At 36.3% G+C, this 23,031-nt stretch overlaps 1 protein-coding gene across 1 annotated transcript in view; it reads left to right on the top strand.

Annotated features, from left to right (window-relative positions):
* Positions 1 to 21,829, top strand: part of LOC123558289 (centrosomal protein of 128 kDa-like) — a 46,284-nt gene extending 24,455 nt beyond the window's left edge. Inside the window, exons 9-16 of the mRNA XM_053543213.1 lie at positions 483 to 626; positions 989 to 1,132; positions 2,260 to 2,403; positions 3,161 to 3,304; positions 5,243 to 5,441; positions 9,449 to 9,529; positions 16,385 to 16,492; positions 17,367 to 21,829. Coding sequence (XP_053399188.1) covers positions 483 to 626; positions 989 to 1,132; positions 2,260 to 2,403; positions 3,161 to 3,304; positions 5,243 to 5,441; positions 9,449 to 9,529; positions 16,385 to 16,492; positions 17,367 to 17,807 — 1,405 coding nt within the window. The 3' untranslated portion in view covers positions 17,808 to 21,829. The remainder of the gene's footprint in view (positions 1 to 482; positions 627 to 988; positions 1,133 to 2,259; positions 2,404 to 3,160; positions 3,305 to 5,242; positions 5,442 to 9,448; positions 9,530 to 16,384; positions 16,493 to 17,366) is intronic.
* The last annotated feature ends 1,202 nt before the right edge of the window (positions 21,830 to 23,031 follow it).

Here is a 23,031-nt window from a genome sequence, read left to right as displayed (position 1 = left end):
CCTAAAGGGCAATAGACAGTTCATTTACATGACAAAAAATTAACAATGGTAACAATTTTGAAGAAGTACTAATCTGAACACATTTCTTTTGATTATTTCAAACATCTAATGTCGGTCCTCGCATGTCAACTTTTGTTCTACCATTTCTTAAACTCACTTGGATTTATCGCTGTTCTGCGACCACTTCTCGTTCTTGAACATCAACAAATACCTGGGTTTTTTTTCATTCCATTTGTTTCATGTTCTCCTACGTGTTGTGGTTTTCACTTGTATCTACAGGAATATCTAATTTTAATAAATTTTACTACTATTTTTCCGCATTATTAAGTGAAATTTACTGTGCAGACTATTTGTTTCATGTTTTATTTACGTATTTGTGGTTTTAACATTTATCCATAGGAATATCTAATTTTAATTAAATTTTACTACTATACTTTCGCATTTTTATAGTAAATTTATTGCGAATAAATTTCGTTCTGCAGACTAAACGATGTGTCAAAAACACACGTCCCCGTACAGAGTTTTAACGAGTTAACGCAACAGAAGGCCTGGCTGGACAGAGAAATAGAAAGTGTTCGCCAGCAAAATCAAGCCGAACAAGCAGAAAAGGAAGCTGCCCTCAGAAGGTAGTATCACGAGTTTTAGAATACTATACGTATGTAGTAGTGCCACAAGTATAGACCATTAAACAGCTACGTATTTGGAATACTGTTCTCAACAGTGCAATAGACAGTCCGTTTACGTGACAAAATGAATTAAATAATGGTAATAATTTTGAAAAAGTACTAAACTGAACACATTTCTTTTCGCTCTTGAACACGAACAAATATCGGATTTTTTTTTTCATTCCAGTTGTTTCATGTTCTCTTACGTGTTTGTGGTTTTCACATTTATCCACAGGAATATCTAAAGTTATTGAATGTTTCTTTTACTGCTTTACATCTGCATTATTATGGGAAATTTACTGTGAATATATTTCGTTTTACAGACTAAAGGATGTGTCGAAAACACACGTCCCTGTGCAGAGTTTTGACGAGTTAAAGCAACAAAAGGCAAGGCTGGACAGAGAAATAGAAATTGTTCGTCAACAAAATCAAGACGAAAAAGCGGAAAAGGAAGATGCCCTTCGAAGGTAGTATCACGAGTTTTAGAAATACCATACGTAGTTAGTATTGCCTCAGGTATAGACTGTTATCTAAAGGGCAGTAGATTATTCGTTGACGTAACAGAAATAAATTAAATAATGGTAATAATTTTGAAGAAGTACTAAATTGAACATATTTCTTCAGATCACTTCAAACAACAAATATCTGTCTTCGCATGTCAACTTTTGTTTTACCATTTCATAATCTCACTTGATTTATTTGCTGTTCTTCGACCTATTCTCGACCTTGAACACCAACGAATATCTTAATTTTCTTTTTCATTCCATTTGTATCATGTTCTCTTACGTATTTGTTTTTTTCACTTGTATCTCCAGGTAAATCTTAGTTTGTTGAATGTTTCCTTTAATACTATATGTCCATATCATTTTCGACATTACCTGCAAATGAATTTATAAATCTTAATAAATTTAGGATGCATACACATAAAGTGTGCAACCTACTTTTTGACCAATCAGAGCGAGTTGTTTTTAAATAATGTGGCTTCTTATTCCTGAAGACAAATGTGACTGTAGCAGTAATTTTCGAAGAACGACTCTACACAATGAAGTGCGTCGACTGAATACGCATGGTACCAATGACCGCCCCTTCACAGGGAGCCGACACATTTTTGCTAGGTAAAGGTAGGCGGAGAATCCAACACGACTGACTCTGCAACTCTAATTGGTCAAACGAAGATTTCACGCTATGTCAGATACAGTCCATGAGGAAAACTTTTCGAGAAAAAGAAACCTTGGTCGGTCACTCAGATACGCTCCGTTTCCATCTCTACTGGTTTCTTTTTTACGAAGATTTCACTTCATAAACTCTATCTATAATGTAGTAAATACAAAATACACAGTTTATACTGCTCAAACACAAATTAACGAGATATTATTCATAAAATTTTAAAACACATAATATAACGAATTTAAGCTCTTTAAAATATCATTTTCTTCATTTTCGTATTCTTCTAGCCTTAATCATGTGCTATATTCGTACTTACACGTATAAAGAATAGGGTTTTATATGTAAGGAATGCAGAATGTGTATATCTGATGAAAACCGTCTCACTCCTGAAAACTTCAGAAAAATGTTGTGTTTTTTTTTTTTTCAGACTAAATAATGTGTCGAGAACACACGCCCCCCTACAGCATTTTGACGAGTTAAGGAAACAGAAGGCCTGGCAGGACAGAGAAATAGAAAGTCTTCGGCAACGAAATCAAGCCGAAAAAGCGGCAATGGAAGATGCCCTCAGAAGGTTGTATCATGAGTTTAGAAATACCATACGTAGGTAGTAGTTTCACATCTATAGAACATAAACAGCTAGATGTTCTGAATGTGATTTTGTAAAAGGAGGTAGATAATTCGTTTACGTGACAAAAATGCATTAAATAGTGCTAACAATTTTGAAGAGTACTAAATTGAAAATACTTCTTTTGGTAACTTCAGACAACTAATGTCGGTCCTCGCAAGTCAACTTTTGTTTGACCATTTCATAAACTCACTTTGATTTCTTGCTGTTCTGTGGTCACTTCACGCTCTTGAACACCACCGAACGTCTGAATTTTCCCTTCATTCCATTTGTATCATGTTCTATAGCGTGTTTGTGTTTTTTACGTGTATCACCAGGAATGTCATAAAGTTATTGTATATTTCTGTTACTAATAGCCATCCGCATTATTATAGGAAATTTACTGCGAATAAAATGAAAATTTATAGATTAAGACAACACACACATATGAATGGTAATAAATGGAAAAGTACGAATTGTACACTCCTCAAAATCAAATAACTAAAAAATATAAAACATATAATGTAAAAACACATAACGAATTTAAGCTCTTTAAAATATAGCTTTCTTCATTTCCATATTCTTCATGCCTTAATCGTGTCCTTCATTCGTACTTACAATTATGTAAAATTCGGTTTCACACGTAAGCAATGTGAGATGTGTATATTTGATGAAACCGTCTGTCTCCTGAAAACTTCTATAAAGTCTACTTCTTCTTTTTCAGACTAAATGAAGTGTCGAAAACACACGTTCCTCTACAGCATTTTGACGAGTTAAAGCAACAGAAGGCCTGGCTGGACAGAGAAATAGAAAGTGTTCGTCAACAAATTCAAGCCGAAAAAGCGGCAAAGGAAGATGCCCTCAAAAGGTTGTATCATGAGTTTTAGTAATACCATACGTAGGTGATACTTCCACAGGTATCTTCAGGAATATCTTAAGCTATTGAATGTTTGTATTACTTATATGCATCCACACTATTATGAGAAATTTACTGCCAGTTGATTTATATAGCACACACATACATGTATTGATGGACGGAGTGCAAAATTACGTATTGTATGCCCCTCAGAAATCATTAATCTTATTTAAACAATTGGTAATGTTAAAATCGTTATCACTTTTAATGTATAAGCAGATTTTCTTATAGATGCTTTAGCATAATATATTTAAAAGATAGTTAAATAATATCGTTTACAAATAGTTTATTCCATGTGTTACCTGGCCTTCTTTGTGCTCTTTTGTAATATAATTTAAAAGGAAAAAGATAAGACGAGGTGGGCTCGACTATCCGGTTTAATGTCCATAATTGATTGATCTCAGTGCTTGTATACATTGCAAACAACAAAAACATTTCCTAACCTCAAAAGAATCCTCAATTCCTCCATGAACAAAACTGGAAATTTTCCAACAGTCCACTTGAAAACATGTCGGACAACTGAAGAAAAAGCGGGGCCATATGACTAAAAATCATAAAACAGCGGGAACTTACTGGAATGCTTGACTGATTACTAATTAGAAGAATCGGTCAAAGGGAAGCAACGTCTGAATAATTTAAGATCCAGAATAATCCACCTTGTTACACATGCACGAGCAATACTGTGCTTATACCAATCACAACTATGCATATATACCATGCACAACAACATGCAATACAGAACTGTTCTTATACCATGCGCAACACGGTGTCTAAAGATATCATGCACAACTGCTCTTATACAATGTACTTCACAATGTGTGCCGATACCATGCACAACTGCACATATACCTTTCGAAAGTACGGACCGAGTTAGGGTACTAGTACTTACCAATATAGCCATATAGCGGTATACGAGTAAAATGCCAGACCCTTCAGATTTCCAAATAAATTACCTAAAGTAAAATTTAGAATTTTGAGTGGCTTTAACATCCGTTATATACATATAAAATGTTCTTTAAATGTAAAGAAAATTGGGGTTACCTTTGCAAGAGCATTTGCGCCACAGAAATTTAAATGAAAATGTTCGCCAAATTCTAGCGCGCAAATTTGCATTAAGAGATATCTTCACGGATCAAATGTGAATTCAAGACCGACGTCCATCTGCATAGAGGTCAATAGTCTGTTGTGAAATAACAACATTTCTATCATATAATATACTATCAATGTTTATCTCTCCCTGACATAATCTTCTGAAACTTAAACTCTCCAACGTAACGGTAATTGCCTATGTTCTAAACCAACTTTAATAATGTATGCCAATATCAAGCATACAACAAGCATACTCAACGAAACCCCTATACTTTACGAGTATATCAAAACTGTCTGCTTATAAAAGAAAATCTTCGTGTCCTGTGCGTGTGTGTTCGGGTTTAACGTCTTTCTCAACAATTTTTCAGTCATATAAACGACGGCTTCGTGTCTTGACTCGTGTATGTTTGACATATTATAATTTTTAATTATTATGTCAAATATTATTACAATTCTCGTACTTCGAGCAAGATCTTGCAAAGTTGTGTAAAATATGAACAGCGTCTTATGTTGATTCTCGAGGGACATCTCCATCAGGGTGGGGGAAGTTGACAATCTTCTCTGTACTCATATATTTTTGTTTCTAAATTACTATTCACACAACTGTGCAATGTAAGTACAAAATTTGACGCTTCTTAATTTGAGTAATAAGCCTTGCGAAGCTTTATTTCTTTTGGATAAACGATGTCTTCATTTCTGAAAAATATAGGTTGTTTATATCTAAAATATCATGAAGGTAGCTCGAGGTTCCATTAAAAGCTTCAATGATGTCCTGATTCAATTAACCACATTTTTTTTCAGACTGAGCACAATGGCGTCAAGTAAACTCCGAGATAACAATCCAAATATAACTGATCTTAGTGACCAGAATAGACCTACAAAGATTTCCGAGAAAATGTCAGAACTATATGACAATCAGTGGACTGATGCATTTGATGCCCTGGAGAAACAAAAAATGCAAGAAAGAGAAATTATTTATACGTTGCTGCAATCCTTAATGGTAAGTAATTTCAAACTCCTTTATGGACCAATGGACATATTAGCACCGATTTGTTACAAGGACACATTGATGCAGTTTCTTGTGGATCTACTGATACCAAGACCGCAACACGTACCAACTGAATTCTGTATTATTTTAGATTGCTAGTACGACACCAAGCGTCATCAAACAGATGTGCTGGTATAAATTGTTGGCACTGCTCATGAACCAACTACCCCAATATCAAATATTCAGCATTATCTTTTTACTAAGCGACAACAACAAAATAAGTTATTTATTTGATATTATTTCATATATTATTATACATACATGTAATTATAGATATTCCGAGGTACCTTCAGTAAGCTGCGATATCATCTTCCATAAAATATGTCTACAGACGTTCCGAGAAGACTAAAATTAACACATTTGTCTCGCCCGCTTAACTCAGTAGGGAGAGTGTTTGTCTACGGATCGCGAGGTCTCGAGTTCGATCCCTGGGCTGGGCGTATGTTCTCTGTGACGATTTGATAAAAGACATTGTGTCTGAAATCATTCGTCTCCACCTCTGATAATTCATGTGGGGAAGTTGGCAGTTACTTGCAGAGAACAGGTTTGAACTGGTACAGAATCCAGGAACACTGGTTAGGCTTATTGCCCACCGTTACATGACTGAAATACTGTTGAAAAACGGCGTTAAACCAAAACAAACAAACAAACAAGCATCACTTACACTGTTTTGATGCAATTTCAAGCATAATTGTTAGACTGTTAATGAGAGATTTGAGATATCTGAAAAATACATACAACAGCTATGATATTAAATTTCATTATAACTTCCTAAAACAGTTTTTCAGAAAGATGCTTACTGCGGAATTGCTTTTTAATAAATGAAAAGCTAGCTGCCCTAATTCGAAAAACTTTTGCAAGGGAAAATGCTACTTTTCTCGTCTACAATTTTGATTGAAAGCATTTTTACTACTTGCATTGTTAAAATAGATACTATGTGGACCTGTGAGGAAGTTTGTTTAGCCCTTTTCTTTTCACTGAAAAATATTTACATCAGGTTTGGCAATGCGGTTTTCAGACAAGTAATTGGTTTCCCATGGGAACAAATTGTGCACCCCTTGTCGCAGATTTGTTTTTATATTATTAAGAAAGAGATTTTATGTTGGGCCTTTCTCCAGATATAAAGGCAGACCGTATTACTGTATTTAGATGGATAATCAGTTTTCTGCTCAACTGGTGGATGCTATTTATCCCCGAGAGCTGCAATTACATCATAAAACTAACAACTCCGATACTATTGCTTTATTTCTAGATTTATATCTCTCTATTAATGACAATTTTATACATACCAAAATTTATGACAAGAGGAATGATTTTAATTTTAGTATTGTAAAGGACCTTGTTATATTTAGATTGCCTATCCAATTAGTTAAAACTGAGCTTAAGCCAGACTTCTGAAGAGCGTAAGAAAGAGAGTGAAAGATCATTACTGGGTATCTTCAAGTAATTTGAACAATTTTTTGAACAAAATACATGACTTTATTGACATTTCTCATAACCATTTCTATTGCAATGTGAACAATAATCATTTTTTCGTTTGAAAATCCGCTCACCCCCCCCCCCCCCCCCCCCCCACCTCCGCGCAAGTGACGCGACAATATTTTACGTGTGAGTAAATTATTTCTGACAATTATTGCACGTGTTTCCTCAACCTTATACGGTTTATCAAAAGTTTCATTGATATGCTATCGTGTTCGCCCTCTAACCCTTTGTTTGTCAGAGCTCAACGTTTAGACATGTTATATGGACCAGAGACATCCGCAGATGTGTTCATACGGGGGTACTCATGGAACCCCAATGATACACTAGTGTGTAACTCCATAAAAAGTGGCGTATGGTCCCCAGTTAATATAATAGGTTTGTCCTTGAGGAGAAAACAGTGGGCAGAACAATTTAACAATGAACACAACTATGGTATCATTCAAATACGACTGCTATCATTAAAAGATTAGAAATATGTAGACGAAACGTACATAGTACTGTTTGATTTAAAAAGTTATTGTACCGAGTGACAACATAAAACTAAAAGCTTTGAAATCTAACTCTTCGTACTTTCGTTCATTGTACTGTTTTGTGCATTATGTACAGTATCTTATTACACATGCACTTTGACTCTTTTATACACACAATAATAGGTGCCAAATAAGAGAACATAGTGCTTTGGCTTTCCTAACAGAATATGAAATTTGTTGTAAACGGATTTGAATATAACATTTTATGGCTGATTATCATATATTCGTCACACTATTAGGTCACAGTGCTATATGAATTGTTTCGGATCAATTCAGGAAACGTTCCAACTGCATCTTCGACATAAAACCTAAATCTATTGCTTGTATGATCCCAAAAATCAATTTACCGACATATGGACATGTGTCAGCCAAGTAAGGGGTTTCCGTCGAAATGTTTAATCGTTTTTTTCTACGGTTTGAGAGCAAAGGTTCGGAAAAATGCGGGGTTTAACAGATAAACACTGTAAAAATCAACAAACAACAAGTCATTTCCTAGGGTCTGTACGAGGAAAAATTGCAATCGGATATATATCTGTTTTACATTCAAATGAAATCTATTAGAAGATTCTTTGGAAGCATAAAATGCAACCAAGCACATTGATTGATTGTGTTCTTGACATTAAAAGAAAAGTGCAACACAACTTACCATTCCTAGCCCGCCCGCTTAGCTAAGTAGGGAGAGCGTTGGTCTACAGATCGCGGGGTCGCGAGTTCCATCCCCGGGCGGGGCGTATGTTCTCCGTGACGATTTGATAAAAGACATTGTGTCTGAAATCATTCGTCCTCCACCTCTGATAATTCATGCGGGGCAGTTGGCAGTTACTTGCGGAGAACAATTTGCACTGGTATAGAATCCAGGAACACTGGTTAGGTTAACTGCCCGCCGTTACATGACTGAAATACTGTTAAAACGGCGTTAAAATCAAACAAACAAACAATTTACCCTTCCTAGCGCCGGCTATTATCAAGACATTGAGAGTGAATTGTTACGACAACAGCCATACCAGAAGGATCTAACCAGAGGGACAGAGCGAGAGATAGAACAATATTAAAGAAAGAGAAAACATCCAGCTCTTTGCGAATATACAGCTTGTACTTTAACTTTGACCAGAATCCGAGCCCCATGTTTCAGGATTTTTTCTTACGCACTTACAGCAGCAACAAAAAAATCTCTTCAATAAACTACTATTTGATAGTTTAACAATCGAAGGTCTGTCATAATATAAGTTTCAATATTTATCTTTAGGCCGGTTATATTACTAGACAAAATGCCCGAATCTCAAACTAATTCCGGCGTGAAGTTTTATTGCTGATTTATAAGCTTTAGTTCAGTATACAAAATGTACAATACAGGACAATGTCATCAAAAGAATTTCAAGCCAAAGGTGATATTTAAAGGCAGCTTCATTTAGATTTTAGTTAAGTATTGTAAATATATCTTTAATAAAATCAAATAAATAAAGACCATTTTTTATTGACATGCATGCATCGCAAAATAAAGTAGTTCAAGAACCATGAACGATGGTGGACGTTGTACTTTAGAAATTCTACACTGACATAAATTTGATCTTATATTAGGACAAATGGTAGGAACTGGACGAATAAACTATTAATACAAATGTTCCATCTAAGTGTAAGCGTTGCAGAATGGTTTTTTATTGTAGAAAATCTTAACTCGAACATTTGTAGCAACGAAATACATCATTGAATATATCTAGGTATGTTTGTGAAGTATTCAAATATAAGCTGAACACCTCTTACATAAACATGATAACTACTCTACAGAGATTAAAATTCCTTTTTATGAACTAAAATCAAATAGAAACTTTTTTAAGTTATCATGCATTTGTCTGTTAACGAAACTTGTTTGTTATCCTAATTGATGAAGCAAGTTACAATTCATAGATCAAGAAAAGATAAGGATAAAATAAAACATTGTCCTTACAGACTGCGTACCATGAATGTTACAGACTGGCAAATGAACATTTCTTTGAAACAGTTCAAGCTGCAATAGAATGTCCAAGACAGGTGAGACAGTTATTTCTACTAACATTTGGGCTACATACCACCAAGATAACCATTTACTCATCAGGTGTTCGGGTTTGTTACTGAAGACCGTTTGTACTTGAGAAGAGTACAACTGTACTGATTCATTCTGCATAGATAATAGGCTTATTACTGATAAAAGTAGAATTGAAGATAAGTTCAATTCTTTGCTAATTTTTCGCTGCGCAATCGTTATATTAGGGACTATCTAGAATCTTGTGTTCGATAATCCTTCTTAAATACATCACTTAGCGGGTGGGTCGGTGCGTTTTGGTAATGGTACGGAATTTAGCAATGCCGTAGATACTCTTCAAAGGAGGCGCAAAATTATCACAATCCGGGAACTTGCTGGAACAACCAAAAAAAGCGCTAAACAATTTAACGCAATTAACGCATTTACAAGTTATTTCCAGTTGTTTCATTATGCCTAAACGAAAGAGTACCAAAGCGGCGTCACGGCCGGACAAGCGGGGACGATCCGAGACAAGAGTTTCTTCACCTAGAGCGCAGGACGAGACTTACGAGAGGCCGAAGCGGGGCAGACGTGATGCCGGCGTCGGTGACTCAAACACGAGGGACACAGAAAAAGAAGGCCATGGCCCATTAGAAGGTATATGTACGCCTTCCTTCAGATTTCCAGAACCACCATTAGATCTATTTCAATATGAGCCTTTTGAAAACTTGATTGATAGTACGTCTCGCCCACCAAATTCTGGGGTTTCGGATACCTGCAACAATTTAGGTAGTGGCATACCATTGAAAATAAGAGAAAAAATCTGGTCAGGGGAATTTATAGACTTGGCACTATTGTTAAAATCCACACGCCAAATACTCAGAAGACTGTCCATTTGGATAACTGCAGTTCAGAAGTGGCAAACTGTTCATCACCAAACCGAGGGGGTCATCTTCAAAATTGTCCATCGAACAATGGCCATCGGCCATCATTATATTTATAAGCGTCTTTCTTGAACGATTCCCACACAGGTCCCAGGAGCTTTTAAAATACCTCCGGGATATCCGCCTGGCAGCAACAAGGTCGGATTCATGGTGGAAATATGATGAACAATTTCGCCAGTTGCAATCGTCCAAACCCTCCAGTTCATGGGGCACCATTAACTTAGAACTTTGATTACTCAATGTTAATGGTCAATCCGCTAAAGCACCTGATTATGTTGGTCAACCCCCTATCATGCTTCATCTTACAGCATGCAACAACAACGACTCCCCCCTCAACCATCCACTGCTGCATTAAGGGTAATTAAACAACGTGGTTCTGTTCCCAAAGCATTAACATGCACTCATTACAATTCGGGACGTAATTGTCTTTTTATTCCTGTTTGTAGGTACAAGCATGCCTGCAGGCTCTGCGGAGGCAAGCATCCAAAGACAGTATGCCGCACTGCTCAATAAAACACCACCTCTGTACCAGACAGGTTACACACCTTTGAACATTTCTGAGTTAATTAAAACTTTGCAGTAATATCCAGACAGCACAGCAGAAGATCTAATAGCAGGTTTATCAAATGGTTTCCCCTTGTAATATGAGGGCCCCCGGGAACACAGAGACTCCCCAAATTTTCTAAGTGCTAAACAATTACCAGGGGTTTTACGTAACAAAATAATTAAAGAAATCCATGCCGGCAGGGTGGTAGGCCCATTTCTAAAGATTCCCTTTACTACCTTACAAATTTCTCCAGTCGGTTTAGTTCTAAGAAAGGCGGTGACTACCGCCTTATCCACCACTTATCATACCCCAGAAATAAGTCGATAAATGACTTCATTGATGAACGTCTTTGCTCAGTATTGTACTCCACCTATGGTCGCCAGACTGCTTTCCGCCTTCTCCCAATTTCCCCAGCAGACTTTGATCTGCTCGGTTTAAAGCATTGGTCAACTTAAAAGGCAAGATGTTTACCTATTATTTTTACGATAAAATGTTGCCTTTCTGGTCTTCAGTTAGCTGTGCTCTCTGGGAAAAACTTGCCACTTTTTTACACTGGGCAGTAGTTGCTGCTGGTCACAATTTTGACATTCACCATTATCTCGATGACTTCCTTTTTGGCGAGTCAAATATGTCGTGCCAACCAGGACATACGCTGCAGTCGTTTAAGAATACTTGTAAAATATTTGGAGTTCCTGTTGCACTTGAAAAAACTTGTACTCCATCAACATGTATAGTCTACTTAGGGGTTGAATTTGATACTGTTCAGATGACAAGCTCTTAGAACTGAGGCAAAAAATAATCTCGGCTATAAAGGCAAAAAAGATTTCCCTAAAAGATATGCAGTCCCTGCGTGCAGAGTAATTGCACCAGGGCGCGCATTCTGTAGAAGGCTTATTAACTCTACAATAAAAAAAAAACATCACAAAATACGAGTTTCGGTTAATATGCGGGAATACCTTGGAATTTGGTTACACTTCCTACGGTCCTACAATTAACCTTGATAGCCGACTCCATTTGGCTCTCAAATGACACTCTTCAATTATATACGGACAATACTGGTGGCAATACTGGGGGGTTTGGAATCTATTTCGTGGGTCATTGGTCACAGGGATTATGGCCTACCCAGTGGGTAGAAGGAGGCCTGGTCCGGGATATGACCCTGTTAGAGTTATTTCCAATTGTGGCAGCTATTGTCACTTGGTCAGAATCATTTCGCAATAAGAAAGTTCTATTCCATATAGATAACCAAGCTGTCATACACATTATTACATCCCAAACGTGCAAATCTGACAGAGTTATGAATCTGGTCAGGCATCTAGTTTTGGTTAACTAACAATATTTCTGTTCCCTTCAAGTAAGAATGTAATCGCAGATGCACGTTCTCGTTCACAGTGGGGCAGATTCAGACAGGCAGCGCAAGACGTAGACTGGCAACCCACACAGATTCCTTCCCACCTCTGGAACATCTAGATAGCCTTACGCTATTTTAATTACCAGTTCGGCGGCAGCCTCTACCCGTAAAACATACGCTTCAAGCATTCAAAAGTTATCCAACTTTAGGGTAAATTATCATTTACCAGACATATGGCCTGTCCCTCTAAAAGATCCGTTACTTTTTATCGTTCAATGCACCCATCAAGGTCTATCTGCATCTTCCCTTTCCACTTACATTTCGGGAATCAGTCATGCCCACAAGGTCCGGGGTCTTATGGACCCAACAGAATCTTTCTTGGTGGTTAAAGCAGTTGAGGGCCGTATTCAAGGAGGTCAGGTTAACGATCTAAGGGCTCCAATAACACTTCCCTTGCTTAGCGAAATAATAGGCAGTTTGAAGTACATCTGCAGCAATACATATGAACAAGTTTTGTTCACTGCAGCTTTCTCTTTGGCATTTTTTGGATTGTTATGTGTCAGTGAGTTCACTGCACCTAGCATCACGACAAGCAGTCAAAAACAATTGTTAGTCAGCGATGTACATGTGTCCCGCAACATGGTCCTCTTACAGATTAGATGGTCAAAAACCAACCAGCTTGGCTTGTCAGTCACTCTACAAACTGAAGCCAAAGATGGCATCTATTGTCCTGTTGATAGTTTATATAAGTATTTAAATATCCGCCTTAATTCAGACAGCAGTAATCTGTTCATCCACTTCAATACGAAACCGCTTACAAAGTACCAGTTCTGCTCGGTTTTGCAGAAAGCCTTGCGTTTCATAAACGCACCACGTCACGTCAAATCACACAGCTTCCATATTGGCGGAGCAACCTACCTTCATAATGCAGGTGTGTCCGATGAAAGAATTAAGGTCACGGGTCGGTGGAAGTCTGAGACTTTCACTCGATACATCAGGTAACCCCCTAAGCTCCTTTCCCATTCCACCTTACCTCATTATAATTATATCCTATTTTTCAAGTCATTCAATTTTTACCGTCCCCAAGTTATTTCAGGTCATCAACGTCTCTGGATAGTGGGGTCTTCAATTGTACATTGGGGCTGAACGGGCAGCAAAACAAGGTGACCCACAACTTGGACTCGGGAGGTTGAACATGTCAGTTAAGTGGATAGGACGCAGAGGCATCAACATGGATGAGCTAGATAATCTTACGGACTTGATGTTGAAAGAAACGCCAAAGCCATAATTCATAATGATCCATTGTGGCTCTAATGATTTGACATTAGACGGTATCTCAGGTAAAACTCTGATAGAGAAAATCCAGTGTTCCATCTTGCGGTACCAAGCACTTTTTCGGGACACTACAATAATATGGTCATCCATCCTTCAGAGACGTTATTGGCATTTCGCACTTCTTGATACTGGCAAAGAAATTGAGAAAAAGCGCACTAGAGTGAACGCTGCTATCAAGCAATATATCCGGACCAATGGTGGTAAATACATTAACAATGACAGTCATATCTCAGCTAAAGAAGTGAACTTATTCCATACAGATGGGACACATCTGTCTAATTTGGGGAACTCTATTCTAATCAGTAACTGGAAGGCAGCTTTACACTCACTATTTAATGAAACCACTGATAACACTATCCAACCACCAAGGTCAGGTAGCCTCTAGGGCCTGTGCTTGACCTTTCAGAAACCAGTGTCAAGTAACATAACTTTGCGGTGAACATTTCTTTATTCTTGTTACCTTACATATACAAGAACAGTCATCCAGTTAAAAAAAGCCAGATTTTTTCTTAACTCACAGGTGTGTGTCTGACAGTAAGAAATCAGTGTCAAGTAATATAATTTTTAAGTGCACATGCCTATTTTTGTTACCTTGCATAAACAAGGACAGTTCTATAGTTTTAAAGGCTAATTCTTCATAGCTTGCATGATTGTTCTTATTTTCCTTATTTGTTAATCTCTGTTGAAATTTTTATAGTGGGGGAAAATATATCATGTTCTGTGGCGGCCCGGGGAGACGAAGAAGGGGGTTACGGGTACATCAGCCTGGCTCTTTCTCCTGGCTTGACTTGCTTGAAGGCATGCAGGTTCATTGTGTGTATTAGTTTTGTGTGTTATGGTGGGGTGCACTCCAAGGTAACGTTGGCACCCCCTCCACCTCTATGTATGGAGGGTAGGCCTAGGGCAGGGTTACGTCAGGGAACGCAGTAGCTCAGGAGTCAGAAGTAATCCGGGCTGCCCGCTAACAATCGTCCTCATCAGGGTGTGAAACTGTTGGGACTGACACCAAGGTTTCCAACCTGGGTCACTGACTTGCCAGTGTACTGTTAAGGGAAGGCAGTTAGTTGTCTCCCCGGGACTGTATGAAATTTAGGCCCCGTCTGCAGCCAATATTCTGCCACAAGGTCTTATCATATAGCCTGAATAAAAGTATTGATGTCAAACAATTAAAATCTTGTTTATTTGTTGGTTCTGGTTGCACATGTATGTGCCTGTTAGGGACACACTGTGGAAATCAGTCAAATGATTGTCAAGAGTCAGAGTATTGACTTTGTTCCCAAGAACTATATATGTGTATTCTCCCTTTGTCTGGTAGAGAAATCTATGTATAGTGATCCCTCTTTGTCCGTCCCATAGTTTTTGGTTTTAATACTAGAAGTATGGAATTTGATTCGTTAATGCTTAGGTGAGTTTTTATGATCGCTCGATGTCCGGCGTCCGTCGTTTGTGTGTCGTATGTCTGTCAACATTTAGATTGTGTATGTGATAGAAGTTGTATTTATCAACCGATCTTCATGAAATTTTGTCAGAATGATTGCCTTGATAAAATCTAGGCCAGGTTTGAAAATGGGTTATCTGGGTTAAAAAACTAGGCCACTAGATCAAATTAAAGAAAAACATTGTTTATGCGATAGAGGCTGTATTTTTCAATTAATCTTCATGAATTTACTTCAGAATGATCCCCTAGATACAATCTAGGCCGGGTTTGAAAATGGGTTATTTGAGGTCAAAAACTAGGTCACTAGGTCAAAATAAAGAACAAAAAACTTATGTATGCGTTAGAAGCTGTGTCTTTAATTGATTTTCATGATTTTTTTTCAGAATGATTGCCTTAATGAAATCCAGGTCGAGTTTAAATATTGGTTATCTGGGATCAAAAACTAGGTCACTAAGTCAAATTATAGAAAAACCTTGTGTATGCGATAGAGGCTGTACTTTACAACTGACCTCCATGAAATTTAATCAGAATGATTGCCTTGTTAAAATCTAGGTCAGTATCTAATATGGGTTAGCTGGGATTAAAAAATAGGTCACTGGGTCAAATCAAAGAAAAAACTTTGTATACGATATAAGCTGTATTTTTCAATTGATTTTCATAAAATTATGTCAGAATGATTGCCTTGATAAAATTGAGGGCAAGTCTGAAAACGGTTTATCTGAGGTAAAAAACTAGGTCACTATGTCAAATCAAAGAAAAACATTTTCTATGCGATAGAGACAGTATTTTTCAATTGATCTTCATGAAATATGGTCGGAATAATTGCCTTGATAAAACGTAGGTCAAGTTTGAATATGCGTCATCAGGTGTCAAAAAGTAGGTCACTAGGTTGAATTAAAGAAAAAACAACTTGTGTTTGCAATAGAGACTGTATTTTTTGATTAGTCTTCATAAAATTTAGTAAGAATGATTGCCTTGATGATATCTAGGTCAAGTTTGAATATGGGTCATCCAGGTTCAAAAACTAGGTCACTAGGTCATATGTAAGAAAATACATGTTTAAACTCAAGAGACCACATTTTTGGTCCAATCTTAATGAAAATTGGCCAGAATATTTTTTTCATGAAATTACTAGGTCAAACATGTTTACAATTTTATAGCGTGTTTCTCAGGTGAGCGGCATAGGGCCATCTTGGCCCTCTTGTTACTAAATTTAATTTCTTAGTTCTTTTACTTTTTGCTTTTATTAAAGTTCAATATAAATAATAGGTTTTACAGCCATCGCGCTATCAGGTGGTGATGACGGATCAGCTGAAACAGCAAATCAAGGAATTCAGAAAAAATCGAGCACCAAAAATAATAGAGGAAATAGAAAAGGTAAGTTTGATTATCAAATTAGATTAGTTATTGTTATATGATTCCAAATGAATCGTCTTCGATAAACATATATGCATTAATCACATATCAGTTCATGTAGAACAATAGTAATTTCACAGCGTGTGGGCGACTGTTTTTGTTCTTAACAGGTCTGAGATGTACATGCTATAGACCAATGTGGCAGTATATTAGTGAAAAAAGGAGAACTTTTAAACAAATGAACTTAAACATTTGGCTACATTTATCACATTGTCAGTATCTTTCATTTTATTGTATTGCATGTTTATTTTGCACAGTGTTTTTTATTCATTTTTTGATCTGCATGAAACTTAGCCAGAACGACCCATCTAGTTCGAAATTGAGATATCTTTTTTATTTTTGAATAAGTGTAGAAATATTCAACATATGAACCCAATCAAAAAAGAATTGTTGGTGTGTTCTTTAGAAGTACTTCCCTTTAATATGGTGAAATATTTCATTACATAAGTTATCTTAGTTTCCATGTTTTTAAATATCATTTTTTTATTTATAGATCTTTAAGCAATCAATAACAGTCACTGTAGATTTATATATGTTCAAATTCTTATCCAAACATTGTATGTTACAATTTATTTTATATATAGCATGTTGAAAAATTGTATGTACATCATTGGCAGATGTCAGATCATTAGGTTATACTGCAGTTGAGATAATGATAGTCACCTTCCAGCAGGGGACTTTGTATTGCATTACAGCTCTTCATTCACTTGTTTTGTCTGTGTCTGTGTAGTTTTATTAATACTTGCTCTGCTTTAAGACAAGCTTTGAGGGAGACTTAAATTTTGGAACTTTGCCCTTGTTATTAACAGTATAAACGACGAATATCTATTCACAGATTGTAAAGCCAAGAATCCCACTCGCCAGCAATCGGTCTCAAGAGATCAACAGCTATCTGTCAAAGTGTGTTGAGATTGGTTGGCTAATGGTTGTTCAAGACCCGTCATTAGCACTTGTAGATAAATCCACTATTAGCTTTGACACAAACAAATTCAAGGACTACACGAAACGTGGTCGCTATATAGAGTACGTTGTTTGGCCGGCTCTTTTTCTACACGAGAAAGGACCCCTGTTAGGAAAGGGAGTTGCCCAGGGTTGTGACGTTAAGCCAGATCAAACAAGAAGCCTTGGAAGGGCATTGGGCAAGAGACAGGGAGGTCAGAATAGCAGGATGTTAGAGTCATGCATTCTGCAGACTAGTCCCAAGAGACCAGTTGTCGACGAACGGTTCTTTCAAGCACCTGTTCAAGAAAGTGCACGATCGTCAACAAATGTATAAGCTCTGTCCGCAATGATATGACATCCTATACCTAACCGCACATAATACTTCATACTAGTTATACTTATCATTTAGTAGATACGAATTCACATACCAAATTTGGTATATTTATATGTTGAAATGTGGGTGTTACAATCAAATGCACTAAAGTTTATGCGTAACTCTACACATATCGTATAAAAATACGCATTCAAAATATCTATCATTTTAGAAGAAATAATGTCTTGATAAAATGAAACATTTTTTTTATCTTAACATGTTAAACGCCGACTGTACAGTCTGATAATACTTTTTCCATTCAGGATAAGGATAAAACATTATCCCGTGCATTATTTTTCACGAGTTGTTTCTCTGGCTTGAAGCTTTTATGTATTTTTGCATGGTCATCTACTTGTCAGATTTTATTCATTAACTAATAATAACTTAACAACATTAAACAGCAAAAAACAGTTTTTCGGAGACTGAAACATGCAAACCAAATTCATTTCATGAACACAGTCTATCGAATTTTACCACTGTAAAATCCACACGTTTGAGAAAAAGTTTAGGAAATCTTAAATAATCAATACAAATCAATCTTTATAACTCCAGGATGAACCTTATTACAACATTAAGTGTAATAAAAACTACATCGTATTGTGTTGTTCATTATATTTCACAATCACTTTCTTTTCTGTCAAGAATAACAATTTTTGAATTTCACTATTTTTCATTTTCCATGTATAAAACTAGTGGAAAAATATCAAGCATTGTTATATACGTTTGTGTCTTTTTAACCCACCATCATCAGATGGTGGGCTAATCAAATCATTCTGCGTCCGTGGTCTGTCGTCTGTCCGTCCGTCCTTCCGTTTACAATTTCTCGTTTACGCATCTCCTCAAAAAGTATTGGGAGGATTTTGACCAAACTTTGTCAGAATGATGTATTGGTAACCTAGTTTTGTCCCCTTGAAAATCAGACTGGTTCAACAATTTACTAGTGGCTTATGGCCCTTTGTTTATTTTTATGATTTACATAGATTAATATAGCGAAAATGTTTCAATTTTTTTGTCCTAAACCACTAGGTATAGGGCTTTGATATTTGGTATGTAGCATCATCTAGCAGTCCTCTACCAAAAACATCCTAAATATTTCCCTAGTGTCAAATATGGCCACACCCCGGAGTCACATGGTTTATATAGACTTATATAAGGAAACACTTTGAAAATCTTCTTGTCATAACCTACAACATTCAGATTTGGACATTATGTATAATTTTGAGTGGCCGGATGAACCTTGACATGAGTTGACCTTCATCTTGACCTTGTGACCTACTTTTACATATCTGTACCTACAGCCTTCAAACTTGGACCACATGCATAGGTTTGTGTACCGAACTAAACTTTAACCTTGACATTGACCTAGTGACCTACTTTCACATTTGATTTGGACCACATGCATAGTTATGTGTTCGGAAACGAAATTTTTCCTTGATTTTGACCTAATGACCTACTTCCACATTTCTCAAGCTACAGCCATTAAATTTTGACCACAAGTATAGTTTTGTGTACCGAAATGAACTTTGACATTGAGATTGACCTAGTGACCTACTTTCACATTTCTGGACGTACAGCCTAGTAACCTATTTTCACATTTCTGTACCCACAGCCATCAAATTATGCATAGGTTTGTGTACAGAAATAAACTTTGACCTTGACATCAACCAACTTTCACATTTTTGAAGATACAGGCTTCAAATTTGGACCACACGCATAGTTTTGTGTACCAAAATGAACTTTGACCTTGAGATTGCCCTAGTGACTTACTTTCACATTTCTATAGCTACAGCCTTCAAAGTTGGACCACATGCATAGTTTTGTGTTCTGAATTGAAATTTGACCTTAATTTTTACGTAGTATCTATTTTCACATTTCTCAAGCTACAGCTTCAAATTTGGACCACGTGCATTAACTATATGCACAGTTTTGTGTACTGTAATAAAGTTTGACCTTGATTTTGACCTTGATCTAGTCTTGGAATTTGGAACGTTCAAAAATGGCTCAATGGTGGGCGCCAAGATCACTCTTTGATCTCTTGTTTATATGAAAATAGTTTTTTCTTGTAGAATTCATACTTTAAGATGTGTAATTATTTAAGTGTGCCTTTCAGGTACATATAGTAGGGTTATTATTACATTAGCTCGTTCTGGGATGCTGAATTCTGCTTGTGTGGATTTTGCAAGATCTGATCTCATGAGGCGCGCATGCGCCGAGTGTGATCCGTCCTCGGGCTTGCAAAATCCATGAGAGTCGAATGCAAAATTGCAGATCGAGCTACTGTTGTAATGACTCTTTAATTATATAATTTCACCTTTTTGTTTGTTTATTTGTAATCGAACGAAATCTTATATGTTTGTTGATGATAAAATCAAATGAGTTATGTTTTTGTGTGCGCTATTTATAACTGTGTCAGCTCATGCATATCAGTGGAAGTAGTCCGGCAACATACAATACGGTTGGAACAATACGGGATTTAAGAAGGTACAAGGATAGTTATCAGCCTGCTCTATTTCCTTGTGAAATGCAAACTGTTATTTTGGCAGAATTTATATAGGTATATGATAAATGGGCATACGTGCCGTCTAATGTTTAAATGCCGATTAGATCTTAACAATTCACGTCTGTATGTGTTTCTGGACAAATCACTGAGCAGAAAGAAAATGCTGCTGTACATGTTGTTCCCTACACCTACGTGTAATATAAGATCCGTGGTCATGAACAGGAAACTATACTAACCCATTTCAATCGTACATTTCTCTCTTCAACCCCAAAGCTTGGTAAATAGATACTATGCATATTGAACAAGTGCTAATTTATCTTCCATCATACATCAGACACTCTATCTCAGTATTTTGTATCGCTGAGACACCCTTGAAAATCTTGAACGAACTTCCCTAATGAACTTCCGGTCTAGACGGTACGGCGGTGTGCACATGTTAGGTGGAACGTAAACAAAAAAAAAAGCAGAATGTATTATATTCACAATTGTACAATTAAATTCGATTTGATGAATGAAAGTCATTTTAGAAATTATTATAAGTTTGAAATCATTCAATGGTACACATTTGTATTGCTCATTTAATTCACATTGCACATTCATTCATACACATTCTAACTAAAAGACGATTGACATGCATATTCCACTTCAGCCAGTCAGAATAATTTTGTTATCTAGACCAGGACTTCATAAGGTAAGTTAACTCAAGTTTATTTCTGTAACATTGAAGAAAATACAAACTATGCGGAATGTCTCTGCAATTAAAAATATGTTGAGGCAATGTGACTGGTTAGACGGTGAATACAAGTGGGTCTACTCATAATACATTGGTCACCTTTCAGCATAGCTTAGTGTATTAGTGTCAGAGCTTTTTCGTCCTCAGCGGACTGCACTATTAGATTTTGAACGCCGTGTTAAACACAATATAACTTCAATAGAGTATTACTTAACTGATATTGTGTTAATGCATCATACATTTGCCCGGAATTCTTCATTAATGTGCATCAAAGTCTAGAACTGTTTGAAAGGCGAGCCTTATAAATTATCCATCACGACTTTTCTAAACTAAAATTGCAAAATACTGACAATGACATCTTTCCATATTCATTTTAAACTTTTCATTACAGTTTCGATCATAAACGATGTGTCAAACGCCCACAAAAAAGACGAAATGTCGTTTCGAACGCGTAGATGCTAATTCAGTTGCATGCATATAATAAAATGATCATTAGGATTTTTCAATCTACCAAAGTGGGTCACACTTCCGGTTTGATCATTTGTAATACTTTTAACCTATTATATCATCAGTAGTTTAGTGATTTGTTGGTATAATATCGATTGCTTATGTATATTGTTTAGGATATCAAAGCATATCAAAGCATAATAAGTTGCATTTTAAACTAATAACATGTTGTGACTTATTTTTACTGCATACCCTGCGATAGTTATTTATCATCTAGTGAAATATATAAATAGTTAAAATCTATAGAGTTTACATTGTTAAAGTTTCTACATTTCGACCTATTAAACGTATAAGATCTTAATACGTCAACATTATCAAGAATGCCGCCGACACCAGTTTTTCTAATAGACACATAGTTCTTCTCTTATACTTCGAGTGGCGTTCAATATGTTATGTTACTCCGTATGTACAGTCGTAACTGGTGGTTATTTTGAGATGCGATTTTCGGCTCATCATATAACAATTTATTGGGAACACAATGCTTAGTAAATTATAAAAATCGGCAGGTTAAAAGTAAAAATATAATCTTTTTAGTGAGGTGTACTCAGGTATACTGGACCATAACTATAATGTAGGTTTGTCCTGGGCATCCAGAGTCTCAGAAAAATAGAATAACTTGTAAAATCACAAAATTATATCATTTTTCTACGAGGTACAGCCATTTGTGATGCGTTTGCATTTGTTTGAAACTATTTATTGCATTTTTAATTTTACAACACAACTAAAAAATCTAAACTCGAGGTTGATTCCATCTGGAATAGGTGTTGAGAGCGATTAATTAAAGTTGTAAGAACTAGTTTCGTAATCGAGAATTAAGATACAAGTATCAACTCAAAATACAAGAATTTTTAAACGATGATTATCGCGCCTGACAAAATTGCAGAGGCTTATTATACTAACCTTATCATTTTTCGAGTAAAAATATACACACTCAATTTAAAACTGTTATTAACTTGTTTATTTTAGTTTTCATAAGTTTTGTGAAGGTCATGATTCGTTCTATCTACTTAAACTGAAAATTTAACTATAGTTCTAGTTGTTGAATAGTAGAATCAAGGAATTGCATATTACAATATCAATATTTTGGACATAAAATTGTCCAGTATACATGAGTACACCTCACTCAAATGATTACATTTGTACTATGAATCTACCAATTTTTATTATTTATGTAACATTGTGTTGCCAATAAAGTTGTTTTAACGTGCCGAAAATCGCATCTAAAAATAACAAGCGGTTACGGAACTACATACGGAGTAACATTACATATTGAACGCCCCTCGTATTGGAACGTCACGGTTGTGTATGTAGTCAGTCTTTAGCTGGCCTACGAAAGGTCTGCGGGTGTACCAATGCACCCGCTGCATTTGACGGCATCTGGTGTCTGCCTCCAGACCACCGTCAAAGCTGGTAATTTGCTATATGACCTATAATTTTGTCAGTGT

Source organism: Mercenaria mercenaria, chromosome 5 (genome assembly GCF_021730395.1).
Source record: "Mercenaria mercenaria strain notata chromosome 5, MADL_Memer_1, whole genome shotgun sequence".
Classification (NCBI taxonomy): Eukaryota; Metazoa; Mollusca; class Bivalvia; order Venerida; family Veneridae; genus Mercenaria; species Mercenaria mercenaria.
This window is presented reverse-complemented; position numbering and strand designations above follow the sequence as displayed.